Here is a 14822-nt window from a genome sequence, read left to right as displayed (position 1 = left end):
CAATGTTAACAAAACTATGTAAGCCACATTGAGCCTGCAAATAGGTGGGATAATGTGGGATACAAATGCAATAAATAAATAAAGTAGACGTTGATATTACTACCGGTTGCATAATTGGAATTACAACGTTCTTTGAATCTAAGAAAGAGGTTAAATGCATAGGATCATAAAAAACATATTTTACCGAATTTACTTTTAATATACATTTATAAGGAAAATTCAACCAAAACAAACCACCCATTCGTAATACCCGCAGACAGAGCTTAAGGAAAAGTTGACGCCGCTTTTGGGTTGTTCTAGCAATATCTGGAAACACTCTAATCTTATAGTTCATAAAGAGTTCATCCCTGTGCCAGAAGAATTGCTTTAATATCCAATCTCGGTCAGGTTGTAACACAAAAGTTACTATTAGTGTTGCTGGTTTGGAACCCACCTCATCTTCCTCAATCAACTGAGTAAGGTTTAAAGCGTCAAAAGAAATATCAGTTCCTTCTGCAATAGGTTGATTCGTATTTTTCTTTTTATATGGTGACAAATATACTATTGTCTTGTCTTGGAAACCAGCGGATAAGCTTGTTCAGGAATCTTTAATATCTCCGATATATATTTTTTAAACGTGATAAGAGGAGCAATAGAGGATATTTTAGGAAAATTTATCAAGCATAAAGTTTTAGCTCTCTGCTGGTTTTCCAGATTTTCAATCTTATTTCGCAACAACTTATTTTCTTTAATCAAGTTCACATGAGTTTGTTGAAGATTAGCTATACTACTGGTGTTAATTTCAATATTTTTTTCCATTGTTGTTACTTTTGTTTCCAACATAGAGATTTTTCCTAAGGGAATCTTAGTATATTGAGTCACAGATAGCAATTTTTCAGAGAAAGAGGTTTCCAACCCCAAAAGGGCTTCCCAAATAGTATCTAAGGTAATGGTTAGTGGTTTCTCAGGCAAGTAAGACTTACTAAGAGAAGCAAACTCAGTCTCTGTTCCTTCCAAAGATTGTCTTTCCATTGCAACTTTGGGGTCCAGCGAATCGCTGACTCGTGCCTGTGCCTCCGCTTCCTGGTTGGAACCAGCCTGCGAACCTGTACCGCGACCTGACCCCGCAGCAGGAAGCACTCCCTGGACGTCAGTGCAAGGAGCCTCCCAAACACATTGCAGGTCCATCGCCAGCATAAGCAGAGGACTCCAAATGTCAGGAATGAGTGAGATTTCAGCCTCAAGCTGGGGGAGTGGATCACCTCCCACCGCACCCTCCAGCAGGAAGGATTCCAGCCCTGAGGGGCGTCCGAGAGCGGCAAAATGGTCCATTGGTCACACCACCGGTACCGTAGGTTTTGCGGGGCCCACACACTGCTGACCCTTCCTTTTAGGCATAGAGAAACAGAAGAATCAGTTCGAACAAAGAGTGAAGGTAGGAGAGAGAACTGCTTAGCCGCATTCTCTTCACAACGCCATCTTGTTTTCACCATTTTGTAGTTCTGTCGCCATTTCTGATACACTTAAAATCCTGGGAGTCACAGTCGATGCTGGTCTTACCTTTTTTGCTCACATTTTCACTGTAGTTTCTAAATGCTTCTATAGGCTATGTCAAATAAAATCACTTCACTCTTTCTTGGAGAGCAACTCTCGTCGTATTCCGACACATGCAATGATTCTGTATAATATAGACTTCAATGCTGTACGTAATGGGCTACAACAGAAAGATCTGTGTCTGTTGCAAATAATCCAAAACACTGCTGTGAAACTGATCACTAGTGGTTGCAAATATGACCATTGGGCCCCTCCCCCCCCCCCCCCCCCCCAATGAAGCAGGAACACTGGCTCCATGTTCAAATACGTATTCAATTTAAAATCTTGACTTTTTAATTCACAAAACACTCAACTTAGGCCAACCACATATTGTGTTACAATATCTCGTACCGTGTGTTCCCCTTCGGGCTTTACGTTCATTGGACCAACATCTTTTAACTGTGTCCTCCCTTCATCTGGTGCCATTTGCTGTCTTTCGGAAGATGATGTTTTCTGTTTCAGGTCCAACTTACTGGAATAATCTTCCATTAGAACTACGTCTACTAAGCTCACATCCAGATTTTAAGGCAGCCCACAAAACCTATTTCTTTCAATGATTATATGGGCCTTGAGTATTGTCTTGTGCATTGTTTTCTAAAATTTTATATTTTATTTTGTCTTTATGATATTTTATGATGATGTCTTTTCTCATGTACTCTGCCTTGGAAAAGGCAGAATAAAAGTATTAAACTATAAACTATGGGGTCCTTTTACTAAGCTGTGGTAAGCACTAATGCATGCTTACTGCAGCTTAAAATGCCTTGCCACAGGGCGCGCTCAGGCATCCTGCAGTAATTTTAGCTTTGGTGCACACAACCCACACACTAAAATAGATTTTATTTTTTAGCACTGGGGGGGGGGGGGGGGGGGGGGGGTTCTGGGGGGTGGAGAGTAGGCTTGCTCCGTGCTAATTGTTTAGTGCAGTTACAGTGTTGCGTGCTAACCAATTAGCAAGTGGTTAGAAGTGAGCCCTTACTGCCTGGTTAGTGCAGTGGACTTTAATCCTGGGGAACTGAGTTCAATTCTCACTACAGCTCCTTGTGACTCTGGGCAGGTCACTTAACCCTCCATTGCCCCGGTACAAAATAAGTACCTGAATATATGTAAACTGCTTTGAATGTAGTTGCAAAAACCTCAGAAAGGCAGTATATCAAGTCCCATTTCCCCTTCCCCCTTCTCCCCCCCGCCTTCCAAAATAGGTGGCGGTTGGTTCTCATGTGCCAATGGGCATGCCCTAATGGGAAAATTAGCATGTGGTCATCAAGAGAAAAATCGAAATTTGTCCATCTTATCCATGCAGTAAAAATGGCCTTAGTGCGTGGGAATGACCCACACTTATTTACCAAACTGCACTTATTACTGCAGTTTGGTAAAAGGGCCCACAGAGGGGGTTTTCAGTCATTATTTCCTTTTGTGATTAGTTTTTCTTATAATAAGCCAACTTCCTTTCATTTTAGTGACACTTAGAGGGGCATTTTTGATCGGGAACACCCATCTCTAAGGGCGCCCATCTCCGAGGACGATGCCTTGAAGGGGCGGGGCCAACCGTATTTTCGAAACGAGATGGGCATCCATCTTTCGTTTCGATAATACGGTTGGTGGTGCCCAAATCTCAACATTTGGGTCAAATGCTGAGATCGCCGGCTGTAGAGATGGGTGCCCTCGTTTTTCAGCCATAATGGAAACCGAGGGCACCCATCTCAAAAACGAACAACTCCAAGGCATTTGGTCGTGGGAGGGGCCAGGATTCGTAGTGCACGGGTCCTCCTCACATGCCAGGACACCAACCGGGCACCCTAGGGGGCACTGCAGTGGACTTCACAAATTGCTCCCAGGTACATAGCTCCCTTACCTTCGGTGCTGAGCCCCCCAACCCCCCCCCCAAAACCCACTCCCCACAACTATACACCACTACCACAGCCCTAAGGGGTGAAGGGGGGCACCCACATGTAGGTACAGTGGGTTTCTGGTGGGTTTTGAATGGCTCCCATTTTCCACCACAAGTGTAACAGGTAGGGGGGATGGGCCTGGGTCCGCCTGCCTGAGGTGTACTGCATCCACTAAAACTGCTCCAGGGACCTGCATACTGCTGTGATGGACCGGAGTATGACATTTGAGGGTGGCATAGAGGCTGGTAAAAAAAAGTTTTTAAAGTTGTTTCTTTTAGGGTGGGAGGGGGTTAGTGACCACTGGGGGGGGGGGGGTCAGGGGAGGTCATCCCCGATTCCCTCCGGTGGTCATCTGGGCAGTTCAAGCACTTTTTTGTGACTTGGATCTAAAAAAAAAAAAAAAGGGACCAAATTCTCACCAGGGATGCCCTTCTTTTTTCCATTATCGGCCGAGGACGCCCATCTCTCCTCGGCTGATAAACACGCCCCAGTCCCACAATCGCTAAGCCTCCGACACGCCCCTGTGAACTTTGGTCGTCCCCGCGACAGACTGAAGTTAGGGGCGCCCAAAATCGGCTTTTGATTGTACCGATTTGGGCGCCTGCAGGAGAAGGACGCCCGTCTCCCGATTTGTGTCGAAAGATGGGCGTCCTTCTCTTTCGAAAATAAGCTGGTTGATCTCTCCTATTGTGGACTAGAATAGGTTGCAGGTTTTTGTTCCCTATGGTATTCATTATCTGTATTTCATATTATATGCTTGTGATTTTTCCTTTCAAGGTGTTGTACCCGTTAATGTATTAATAAATGGTTTAAAAAAATAGAGAATAAGGAAGAAAAATCCATTAAACACATATAGGGGCCCTTTTATCAAACTTTGGTAATAAGTGACCTTAGTTCATGATATTATGCTACAAACTGTATAGCATATTGTAAAGAAGCTCCTTTCCTTTCTACAAAAAACCTCAATTGTGATGGCTCAGAAAACACACATCTAGCGTTTTGAAAAGAAATTTAATGCGTGCAAGGAAATCTTAACTGAAAAGACGCAGCTACAGAACAAGTTCCAGAAACTTTTTTCTCCTTTTCTTCCCTATTCTAACCTACTGTTTGAATGTTTCCATTATATCCTCTTTTCCCTTCTGTCTGCTCCTCTTTCTCTCTTTTTAGGGTTTGTATTGCAAGCCTACACCATTTTGGTGGGTCTTATCTAAGCTGATTATAACCTCTCAATATCTGTATAAAGATGAATCTTCCAAAAGTGAACACAGTCATTGGGGTCTCTAGTTCTCAAGGTGGGGAATAGAAATGATTGTTTCAGTATTCTTACCGATGCCTTAATTATAACACGGAATTGTTGCACATGGCTTTGTTGATGTTCTATTTGCTTGTTGGTTATTCCTCCCTACTTTACTGTTAAAGAAGGCTTCAGAGTCAGTAGTCTTTTATAGTGATGTCCTAATTCTGGGAACAAGGTTTCAAAGAATTACAGAGATGGTGGAAGTGACTTTAGATGGAAGGCAAGACAAATAATCTATTTTTAAATGCTTGGAGAGCCTGATCGTTAGAAAAAAAATGGGTGAGGTACAGTGACCATGTATGACAACCATAAAACTTGCTTCTTTATAACACATAGGTTGGTATAATAAAATCTGTGTTTATCAACTGTTGCTGCTCTTCCAACTCATCTGTATTCCTGTGGTGTGAGTGTGACATTCAGTGCTCCTGCAAGTGAATCATAAATTAATACTTCCTGTGAGTATTCTTAAGAGACCACTGATGACATCCCTAATGAGTAGCTCTTGTTAGCCAGTACACAATACACTGAAAGGGACCTAGTCAACAAAAAATCTACTGAGGCCAAACATTGAGGAATAATACGGTGATGCAGGGCGTTTCTCTTCTATCAGACTGTTCCAGCCTCAGGAGACTATAAAGCTTTACAGTTTATTTATCAAACTTATATTCCAGATTATCAACACAATCTAAGCGGGTTATAATAAAACATACAGTACATAGGTGTCCTTTTACTAAGGTACACTAACGTATTCAACGCATGCTAACGAATTAGTGTGCATTAAGTGCCATGCAGTCCGTAGGTATACAGTGGGCTGTGCAGCATTTAGTATGTGCTAAATCCATTAGTGTACCTTAATAAAAGGACCTCATAATGTTTAACTAAAGTAAAATAAAACAATACAAATACAAACATATAACGAAAACCTACTCACTCAAATGAACATCTTTAAACTGCCAACCATCAGATGATATAAAAAAACAAATAATGTAACTGCCAGTATAAATTGTCAGGCGATGCAACCAATAAGGGCTTTTTTTTGTGCCGGTTTGCACCGGTACAGCATACCGGCGCCTTTTTTATCTTCCGCTTCCTCTCGGGGCAGACTGACCAAGGTGGGGGACCCAATACTTCCCTCCCATGTGGCATGCCCGACATCCCTCTGATCCCTCCATACTCCTCTTGTGCAAGTCTGGGACTGGGACGCCCTCTCTCTCTCTCGCTAACACTCTGGTGCACTTCTGTAAGAAGAAGAAACATGTCCACATGGCGCACTTACTACTCGTATGAGACTCGATCCGCTGCACTGATGCTGGAACTTATCTATGCAGCGGCCTTTCCCCCTTCTGATGTAACTTCCTTATTCTTCAAGTGTGGGCCGTGGCAAGGGGATGTTCTGGTGTGAGCACCGAGGATCAGGCCTCAGGAGAGTAAAGGGCTCGGTTTCTTCTTCTTATAGAATTGCACCAGACAGGAGTGTTAGCGGGAGAGAGAGGGGGTGTCCCGGTCCTTGACCTTGGAAGAGAGGGACTCTAATTTTCCTGAGGAGAATCGCTGGACATGGATGGGAGGGGAGGGCAGGGGAGAGAGGAGAATCACTGGGTGTAGATGGGAGGGCAGGGCAGAGAGGAGAATCACTGGACATGGATGAGAGGGGAGGGCAGGGCAGAGAGGAGAATTGCTGGACGTGGATGGGGAGAGAGGAGAATTGCTAGACTGGGAGGGGAGGGCAGGGATAGAGGAGACTTGCTGGACGTGGATGGAGGGGAGGGAAGGGGGGAGAGAGGAGAATTGCTGGATATTGATGAAGAGGAGAGCAGGGGAGAGAGAAGAATTGCTGGACATGAATGAGTGGAGGAAAGATCAAAGGGAAAGAGAGAGGAGAATCACTGGACATGGATGGAGGGAAGTGCAGGGGAGAGAGGAGAATCACTGGATATGGATGGAGGGAAGTGCAGGGGAAAGAAGAGAATTGCAGGATATGGATGGAGAGGAGAGCAGGTGGGATTGCTGAACATGGATTGATGGAGGAGAGGGCAGAGGAGAGGGAAAGTGCTAGACATGGATGGAAGGGTGGGAAGAGAAAAGAAGAAGGTATACATGGATGGAGAGGAGGGAAAGGGAAGAGAGCAGAAAAACTGCACATAGGTGGAGAAAATAGGCAAAAGCTGGATCCACTCTATACTTCCTACAGTCAAGTCCACGGAGGACCCAGCTTTTACCTATGGATGTACGGCAAGAAATGAAGAAAGGAGGAAAGTAAAGAAATAAATGGACAGAAAGCCCTGGAAACGGAGTTAAGAGAACAGATAGAGAGCAGCAGAATCAGAGACTGGGACCAACATGATCAGAAAAACAAAGTCACCAGGCAACAAAGGTAGAAAAAAAATCATTTTATTTTCATTTTAGTGTTTGGAATATTTCCAATTTGAGAGTTTACACCTGCTGTCTTATTATACACTGTATAGGAGGAAACATGTTTCTTTCTTTCTTTTTTTTCCTGGTATTGTGCTGCATGCAGAGTATAGCTTTTTAGGATTTCAGGTTAATTTTTGAAGAATTTGAAGAGGGGCTATCTCTGTTCTGCATATGTGACTGCAAGGCCAAGGATCTGAATAGGGATCTGTTTGTTAGGTTCTGAGATTTTGATAACATATTGTGTTTCAGATTTGGCAAAACTGTTCTCCTAATTCCTGGTGTGTTTGTTGGTTTTCCCACCAAATTTCTGGAATTCGTTGCCAGAGATTGTAGTAAAAGCAGTTAGCTTAGCGGGGTTTAAAAGAAGGGTTGGATGGCTTCCTAAAGGAAAAGTCCATAGACCATTATTAAAATGAACTTGGGGAAAATCCACTGCTTATTTCTAGAATAAGCAGCATAAAATGTTTTGTACTGTTTTGGGATCTTGCCAGGTACTTGTGACCTGGATTGGCCACTGTTGAAAACAGGATGCTGGGCTTGATGGAACTTCAGTCTGACCCAGTATGGCAATACTTATGTACATTTACGCCAATCAAAAATTTTAAACCACAGTTGCTATCGTGCACAGTTTATAGTGCTTCCTACAGTAATCCCGACTTGAATTTAAACTACAGTAAGTTCAATGTATTTCATAGATTTTAGCCACAACGTTTGTACATTTTTTTTCATTAGATCAAAAACAGTCCATATTTTTTTTTTCACCTTAGGAGAAGTTTTTCTAGTTTTATAGTCTCCTGGGGCTGAAACACTGATATAGGAGATCAACTCTCTGCATAAGGTAAGACCGGGCTGAACAAAGTTTCTTAGGATCTAGGAGCGGGGCCAGACCCTGTAACCAGCCAGCAGACACATACACCAGTAGCTCTCTCTCTCTCTGCCTCCTCCAGCCCTGTCAGTCACCACTCCATATACTGTTCTGTGGCATGCACCCCTTCCCCCACTGGTAGCTGTCTCCCAGTGATGACGCCCCCTCAACCCCAATTGCATTCTCAGTACAGCTAGTCTCCAGCTTTTTATCTTCTCCACCTGCACATACTTCCCCAGCTCCTGCACACATCAGTTTTCATGACCCCTCCCCTCCCTCCCTCCCTCCTGTAGCTCAGACACCTAGTTCATGCTCCCCGCTCCTACTCTCTCCAGTAGCATAATTATCCAGTTTGCACTCCCCCACCCTCAGAAATACTAGAGAAACAGAAATGAAAGATATCAGAGATGCACATTTCCCAAAGCTGATATGGACCAGTTGATAAATATATATTTTTTCTGTCTTTGTATTCTGAGCATTTTATTTTTCCATTCGATTTTGTCCGTGTTGTCTGCTTTTCTTCATTTTTTTTTCCTGCCTTTCCAAGATCTCTTGTCTTTTTGGCATTTCTTCTTTCTCCATGTCTGCCATCCATCTTCCCTGTGTCCCTATCTCTCCTGCCCAGCACCTGTCTTCTGTGTCCCTGTTCCTGTCCACCCCCCCCCCCCCCCCATGTTCAGTATCTTCCCCTTATATTCAGCATTGCCTCTCTGTGTGCATATCCTTCCCCCTGTGATCAACAACACCCCTCTGTGTTCCTATCCCACCCCTTTTCCAACATTGCCCTATGTCTCTGTGCCCATTTTTACTCATTCCCAGCCTCTCTTGTCTGTGCCTTGTCCCTCCCCTGCCCCCACTCATAATCTGGCATAACTCCCTCCGGCCCCTTCCCCAGAGACCAACACATCTCCCTCTAGCCCCCCTCCCCCAGGTCTAACACATCTCTCTCCAGCCCCCTCCCCAGGCCCAACAGATCCAATTTCACTCTCACACAACAAAGAAAACTCCAGTCTAGGGTTTTTGTACTCCAAACTCGAACTTTACTAAAAAAAAATAAAAAAAAAACCCCGTCTGCAATAAGCAGTTCATCCAGATCTCAGGTATTCTGGAAGCAACAATGCTTTCAAAGTAGAACAAATCAGTTTAAAGCATCAAGATATCTTGTGCAAGAAAGTTATATCCAAACTCAGGGATATGGTGTAAAGGCCAATTATGTAAATCCTACAGTATGTACATATTTACAGCTCTTCCTGTCCGTAACCCATCCTTTCTGGGTAAAACTATCTAAGGCTGTGCCTCCAGCACTGGTGCAGCAAGCGATCTTCTCTTTGGACGAGACCTCCCTCTCTGTCCACTTCTCCCAAAGGAGCACCTCTCAGGGCTACTGCCTTTGGCTCCAAACAGGTTCCTACTTCCAGGCTGGGTTCCCCTGCTTCCCACCTGGACCACTCCTCCACTTCACAGTTACTGCTTGGACTGGACTGGCAGAAACCTCCCTTTGGTTCAGCCTTAGTTTATTGATCCCATCCAGGCTATCCATGCTAACGCCATGCCTTGTGGGTACAGCAGGGTCCTCCTGGCCATCACAATTCCCCCCCCCCCCCCTTTGTATTTCCCTTCCTGCTTTCCTATCATAAATTATATTTCATTCACGTCTTCCCCCACAATCTATCATTGCACTTTATTCTTTTACTACTCCCTTTATATTGTAAGCCACTCACATAGTAACATAGTAGATGACAGCAGAAAAAGACCTGCACGGTCCATCCAGTCTGCCCAACAAGATAACTCATATTTGCTGCTTTTTGTGTATACCCTACTTTGATTTGTACCTGTGCTCTTCAGGGCACCGACCGTATAAGTCTGCCCAGCACTATCCTCACCTCCCAACCACCAGCCCTGCCTCCCAACCACCGGCTCTGGCACAGACCGTACAAGTCTGTCTATCCCCGCCTCCCAACCACCACATATGGATGATCAGAAGCAAACACAGGCGCTAAAGGCTGTTAGTGCCATTCTAGCACTACCGCCCCATGATCAGAGTCCCCGAGCGCGTGAAGCTATTCACTTGCGAGCTCAACACAACTAGCATGCAAATGCATGCAAAACAGGGCTCTTAACACAAATAGCATGCAAATGCATGCTAAACCTATTCATCCCCAATGATCAGCGACCAGCGCGCCAAAGATTGGTTCGCTGGCTGCGGCAAACCCTACGCCAGCTCGAAGCTGGCGCTAGCGTTTGCAGACCATTGGGGAGGAATGGTGAGCCCTGTCCAGCATATATTTGCATGCTAGCAGGCCCCCATTCCCCCCCCCCAATGAAGCAACCACCCCAGGAACTGACAACCCCCCCCCCCAGCGACAGGGGGCTGGAGGTCTGGCGGACCTCTGGTCCCCCCAACCCCCTACACAGCTTCAGGGATGGCTGGAGATCTGGTGGGTCTCCAACCCCCCCCCCCCCCCCAGCATTTCTAACAAGTCCATGGTGGCCCAGTGTGGACTGATGAACCCCCCCCCCCCCCCCCAGCAACAGGGGGCTGGAGGTCTGGCAGACCTCTGGTCCCCCCGACACCCCCTGACACAGTTCAGGGAAGGATGGAGATCCGGTGGGTCTCCAGCCCCCCCTAATCCCCCAGCATTAGCAAGAAGTCTCTTGTGGTCCAGTGGGCTGCTGTCAATCCCCCCTACCCCCCCGATCCCCCCACCCCCTACCTTGAGTTGGAGGAGGGAGGTAGTCTGCCTCACTCCTCTTTGTTCTACGCCGCCTGCAAAATGGCAGCATCCAGTCCTGCTCAGTGTATCCTGGGATGCGCTAGGCAGGGCTTCACACCATATAAGTGCTCAGGCACAATCCTCCCACATTTCTACCCCATGATCAGAGATAATTGCGTACTTAAATTTGCATGTCATTATCTCTGATCATAGGTCCAGTAACGTCCCGTGCTGTTTCAGCGCTATTTTTAGAGCGCTGTTTGGAACAGCGGGGGGCTTTTGATCATCTGCTTGTCAGATATTATTTGATGGGCGGGATATAAGCCCCTATTAAACTTGGAATGGACTTACTCTGCATCACTGGTGGGATCTGGCATTGCATTTTGTGCTGGTCACTTGGTCTTCTCAGCTTTTTCCTATCCATAGAATTTGGGAGGGCCACATTCAGCACCCAATTAAGGTCCCTCTTCATGGGGTCCTAAGACCTAATTAATGTATCTAATTCACATTTCTGTTTACCAGGATTCTTCTAAATTTAAAGGTGTTCTTAATGATAGCTCATATCTCCCCTGCTGTCCATGTATTTGGGCACCCAAATAATCTACCATTCCCTCAAGGCATCAAACGCAAGTAAGAACCGTCCAAGGATTGAGAGTCATCATGTCTAGAGTGGTCTAGTTCTGTCTTCTTGGTCTATATGAGGCCTCTGAACTTTTGTTGCTACCTCTCTTGGGGCCTGTGGTGGCACCTCTGGTTGCATAGTACCCATTTGTTTTCATGATGTGATGGCAAGCACTGCAGCTCAAAATCTCATTTCCTATCCCAGTCCCTCGTAAAGGGCATATTCTGGTGGAGGGGCAGTGGGAGTTAGACCACAACTTCTTGTACACACTTTCCTTGAAAATATGTTCCCTTGAGAACCTTTATTCCTCTGCAAAATTAAGGGGCCCTTCTGCCAAGCAGCAGTAAGCATTAATGTGTGCTTACCACAGCAAAAAAAAAAAACAACAAACAAACCCAAAAATGGCCTGTGGAGGAGTAGCCTAATGGTTAGTGCAGTGGACTTTGATCCTGGGGAACTGGGTTCAATTCCCATTGCAGCTCCTTGTGACTCTGGGCAAGTCACTTAACCCTCCATTGCCCCAGTTATAAATAAATACCTATATACACTATGTAAGCCACTTTGAATGTAGTTGCAAAAAAAACACAGAAAGGTGGTATATTAAGTCCCATTCCCTTTTCCCCCTTTCTCCACTGCGGGGCGCTGTGGGGCAGAGAGTAGGTGTGCTCTGCACTAGTTGGTTGGTGCAGCTACATTGCCAGACACTAACCAATTAGCGCTTGAGCCCTTACCGCCTACAAAATAGGTAGCTAATGGGGAAAATTAGTGCATGACCATTTTACGCCTGCAGTAAAAATGGCTTTAGTCCATGGGAATGACCCTTGTAAGGATACACTAAGGTCACTTTGTAACCACAGTTTGGTAAAAGGGCCCCTAAATCTGTCCTGCAATGTATTCATATTCTCCAGGTCATGGAGGGAAATATTAATAGGGATCTGAGCATCACTTACCACCTGTTTGTAGCTGGAAAATTTGATGTTTTTCTTTTTGGTTTATGCAACTTTATTGAAGGAAAAAAACAAGAACTCTACCAGAGCTATTAGTTGATCACTCATCCACTGATGCATCATTTAATCAGTGTTATATTAGACAGAGTTTTGGAAGATAGATTAACTAATAGCTCAGACAAAAAAAAAAAAAACCCCCAAACAAACCAAAAAGGGTTACAAAATGGTATGATCCTAATTTGGGATGCAAGGGGAGGTGCCACTTTCCAATTTCCATTTTGTGTAACAAAAATGTGCCATTCCTTTACTGACATGCATAACTACATCAGATTCTGTTCTGTTGCTGCTACAAATTCTGTACCAATTTCCCAGTTGCAGCTTTAAGTTATGAGCATAAACTAGATAAGAAACCTCAAATGTCTAAACACTGAAAGGTTTACATAAGAGGGATCTAGCCACTATTAGGAAGCTTAACATCCCCCCCCCCCCCAAAGTGTCTTCACCTTTTCATAGGGCGAGACGGATTTTGGTGGATCTCATAACCAAAGACAACTGACGATACTGGACATTTAGTTCATATGCTCCATGTTAAAATGGACCCCAGTCTTCAACTTTTCTTGTAACTACTTTACAAATTCTAAAAGCAGTTTTGTCCACAGATGAAATCTAACTTCTTCTTGGATGAGCATGTGCATGAATGGAGGAAGACAAAAAGAAAAGTCTGATGGGGAGCAGTCAGATAGGAAAATGAAAGAAAAAAAAAAAGAAACAGTAATTATAGTTTATTCCAGCTATATGCAGGTTATTCTGACTTTAAGGTATCATCACATGGCATACTTCTGAGTCCATTCACGAGCTATTCTGTTGTACTTTTCTCTATCTGTTTTGTAGATCCGTGCAATCTCTGGCACTAGAGGGTCATCTGGATTTGGATCACATAACAGTGATAATTTGTTGTATTTTTATTTTCATAGAATGAGCACAGATGCTTCTAACTATATATACCCCAGTGGTGGCTCCCCTTTAGCCTGTTTTCTTGCACATTTTCTGTCTCAAACCCTGGCCTTTTCTTGCAGAATGAATGGATTGCACTGGATTTCTACAGTTATTGCCAGCAGGTAAAAAGCCTGTAGATGATGTGCAGGATCAGATGTACTGTATTTTGACAGCTGTCCCTGCAAATGGGGAAGCTGACAAGAAGGACAGAGTTAAATGGGAGGGTCTTCTCTGTGCTGCTGCTCTGTAGGGAGAGGATTAGAAAGCAGAGTGTATTTATGGCAACAGATAAGGGATTAATGAACTCCGGACCCTGTTAACTGCATCGCTTGGATTCTTCATTCCAGTTATTGCAGCGTTTAAAACGATCCCACAAAGAATCTAGACAGAGGTGTCCTCTGTTCAATTTCCGGTTGTTACATGCCAATAATGCTCTGGCACTGCAGGGGCCGCAGACGTTTGTAAATGGGTGTGAACGGAACTACATGAATTCCCAGTGTCTCGGAGAAGCGTTTGCCTGGCTTTTCAGCTGTTGGAAGCTGAAGCTGTGGGTGGGAGGGAAATCTGTGTCCACACTCCAGCTCGGTCAGGGCCCAGGTCTCAGCAGGGAAACGCTCCTGGAAGCAGCGGGCTCTCCTCGTGATTGAATGCAGTTCGGCATCTTGCTGCCGAAGCTGCATCTCTTTCCTAGAGCTCACCGTCCAGGATTTTCTCCAAGCCAGTCTCGGAGAACATGGACTTTATTGAGAGAGAGCCCCTACGACACTCCGCCACAAGCCCGCTCCTGGCCAGATCTTAAAGACGGGGAGAAGAGGAAGCCCCTGGGCTATTGTGATGCTGCTCCCAGTCTCTGAGGAGGTGCTTTTTTTATGTATCCTTTCCTCCCTGCTTCCCATATGCACCTCGTTACTGCTCCAAGGCCGGACTGAGGATCAGCTGAATGGGCAGTCTTGAACTTGTGGTGATTGGGTAAGTTGGGGCACTCTGTACTGACGATCAGTGATTTGTATCATCTTTCTTTCCACTGCTGGGGGGGGGGGGGGGGGGGTTCTTTTCTCCTGTTCGAGAGGATGGCAGTAGCCTTGATTTATAAAATGACATTTGGCAGTCGTTTATTCTGTGGTCAGTGCTTGCAGTAAATTTTAAGCCTAGGAGCCTGCAGTACAAAACATCTTTAAAAAGTGATTAAAACACTTATTTAGTTAAAATAGCAGAAACAGACTTACTGAAGTAGACGTTTATTAGCATTCAAAGAAAATAATTTATATAAAAAAGTGTTCTTGTTTATTTTTTAAATTCTTTTTATTATTTTAACTTGATGTTATACAAGATCAATACAAAGATGAATGAACATAGCTGCTAAAACCAAGCTACTGGGATTATTTATAGCCATAATTAAGAAACCTTTGATGAAAAGAAAAGAGTCCAATTTAGTCCGTTTTTTAATTGTGGCTGGCAAACCGCATTGGTGAAACTAAAGAACTTGCTCATACGTTTTGTATAGT

General features: G+C 44.6%; 1 protein-coding gene across 2 annotated transcripts in view; it reads left to right on the top strand.

Moving 5' to 3' along the window:
* Nucleotides 1–14822, top strand: part of FAM149A (family with sequence similarity 149 member A) — a 172796-nt gene that overhangs the window by 61206 nt on the left and 96768 nt on the right. Inside the window, exon 1 of one of the 2 annotated variants that reach the window (XM_030191481.1) lies at nt 12850–14286. The exons of the other annotated variant lie outside the window; for it this stretch is intronic. Coding sequence (XP_030047341.1) covers nt 14258–14286 — 29 coding nt within the window. The 5' untranslated portion in view covers nt 12850–14257. Of the gene's footprint in view, nt 1–12849; nt 14287–14822 lie in introns of those variants that run through there. 2 annotated transcript variants of the gene reach the window in all.

Source organism: Microcaecilia unicolor, chromosome 2 (assembly GCF_901765095.1).
Source record: "Microcaecilia unicolor chromosome 2, aMicUni1.1, whole genome shotgun sequence".
Taxonomy (NCBI): Eukaryota; Metazoa; Chordata; class Amphibia; order Gymnophiona; family Siphonopidae; genus Microcaecilia; species Microcaecilia unicolor.
Note: the sequence above shows the minus strand (reverse complement) of the source record. Positions and strands in the feature narration are given on the sequence as shown.